The 1,801-nt window shown below is 33.8% G+C and overlaps 1 protein-coding gene across 1 annotated transcript in view; it reads left to right on the plus strand.

Moving 5' to 3' along the window:
- The first annotated feature begins 1,082 nt into the window (after positions 1-1,082).
- LOC123252613 (olfactory receptor 4C6-like) overlaps positions 1,083-1,801 on the plus strand; it is a 26,805-nt gene continuing 26,086 nt past the window's right edge. Inside the window, exon 1 of the mRNA XM_044681887.1 lies at positions 1,083-1,794. Within this exon, the coding sequence (XP_044537822.1) occupies positions 1,083-1,794 (712 nt within the window). The remainder of the gene's footprint in view (positions 1,795-1,801) is intronic.

A 1,801-nucleotide genomic window follows, 5' to 3' on the forward strand; every position in this document is an offset into this window, starting at 1 on the left:
TCTTGTGTTTCTGCTCATTTCCCTCTTCATAATTTCATGTTGGTCCTTCCATGTTTTTTACAAAGTTAACATGTCAGTTATTTCTTATGATGCAGTGGTATTCCATCACAATTATATGCCACAATCTGCTTAGTCATTCACCAATTGATGGACATTTCTTCAATTTCTAGTTCTTTCCTATAACAAAGAAAACTACTAGAAATATTTTATAACATATAGAATCTTTTCTTTCTTACCAAAACTGTGATTTCACTGGTTTCAAGATACTACAAATAAAGAAAATCACATTAATAAGCATTTAAGCAACTCTCATGAAACTTAAAGTTTTAAAGAATTTTTAGGGCTTTCTAGATGTAGTGATTTTCCCAGAAATGTGGAAGAAATGTGCTAGAAATAGAACTTGAATTAAATAAAACTTCCTGCCTCTCACAAACTTGATTGTTTTACTCCTCTCCTTCTGGGCAGCCTTTAACAAATAATATTTGTTTTTTAACCACAATTTCATGTATTATTTAAAATGTATTAGTTTTAACAAGATTTAAATAATATCTAAATTGTCTATTAATCTGTTTGATTATATTTCTCAACAGGCATGCTGGATCATTTTTCACTCCATCAGGCTTCCAATTCAGAAGGCTTAAACATGTACCTTTCATCAAATACATCTAACATTAAAGGAAATAAACTTCATTGCTTAAATTTCATAAATCTAATTCCTATAATTCATTAAGTGAACAATTTATTTTTGTAAAATTTCTAGTTTCATTCTAAATGTTGAATATTGGCTGAACTTTGGACTAAATCAACTGGATTTATATGAAAAATAATAATAACTAACAGCTGTATTGTGATTTAAAATAGTGCTATGTTATTATTCACATTTTATGGATGAGGAAACTGAGACAAAGAAATTAACTAATTACTCAATGTCTGGAGAAAGATTTGAAATCTGGTCTTCCTTACACCAATCTCAGGGCTCTATGAACTTCACACAAGGAAGAAAAAAGAGAGAAAGGGTAACAGAAAAACAAAAACTGATGGGAATATGGAATAATCAAGAAGTTGTCAGGAAAATAGACAAAATGGAAAATACAAATATCACTAAATTCATTTTGCTGGGCCTTACACAAAGTCCAGAGCTTCGAAAAATATTCTTTGTAATTTTCTTAATTATATATATTATCACAGTGATAGGGAACCTACTCATTGTCTTAACCATGACTGCCAGTCAAAGTTTGAGATCACCCATGTACTTTTTTCTAACCTTCTTATCCCTCATGGATGCTGCCTACTCTTCAGTCATTGCTCCTAAGATGATTGTAGATTTACTCTATGAAAAAACAACCATCTCCCTGGAAGGCTGCCTGATCCAGGTCTTTGCAGAGCATTTTTTTGGTAGTGTTGGCATCATCCTCCTTGTGGTAATGGCTTATGATCGCTATGTGGCCATCTGTAAACCCCTGCACTATATGACCATCATGAATCCTCGGGTATGCCACCTGCTAGTGGCAGCAGCCTGGATAGGAGGTTCCATACATGGTACTATACAACTACTCTTCATGATCAATGTTCCTTTCTGTGGTCCTAACATTATTGACCATTTCCTATGTGACTTGTTCCCATTGCTGAAACTGGCCTGCATGGATACCCAAGTTCTTGGTCTATTAGTCATTGCTAACAGTGGAATATTGTGCCTGTTAACCTTTATCTTATTAATTGTCTCCTATATAATTATCCTCTCTTCCCTGAAGGGTGGTAGTTCAGAAGGAAGGCGAAAGGCCTTTTCTACCTGTAGCTCTCA

This window comes from Gracilinanus agilis, chromosome 6 (genome assembly GCF_016433145.1).
Source record: "Gracilinanus agilis isolate LMUSP501 chromosome 6, AgileGrace, whole genome shotgun sequence".
Classification (NCBI taxonomy): Eukaryota; Metazoa; Chordata; class Mammalia; order Didelphimorphia; family Didelphidae; genus Gracilinanus; species Gracilinanus agilis.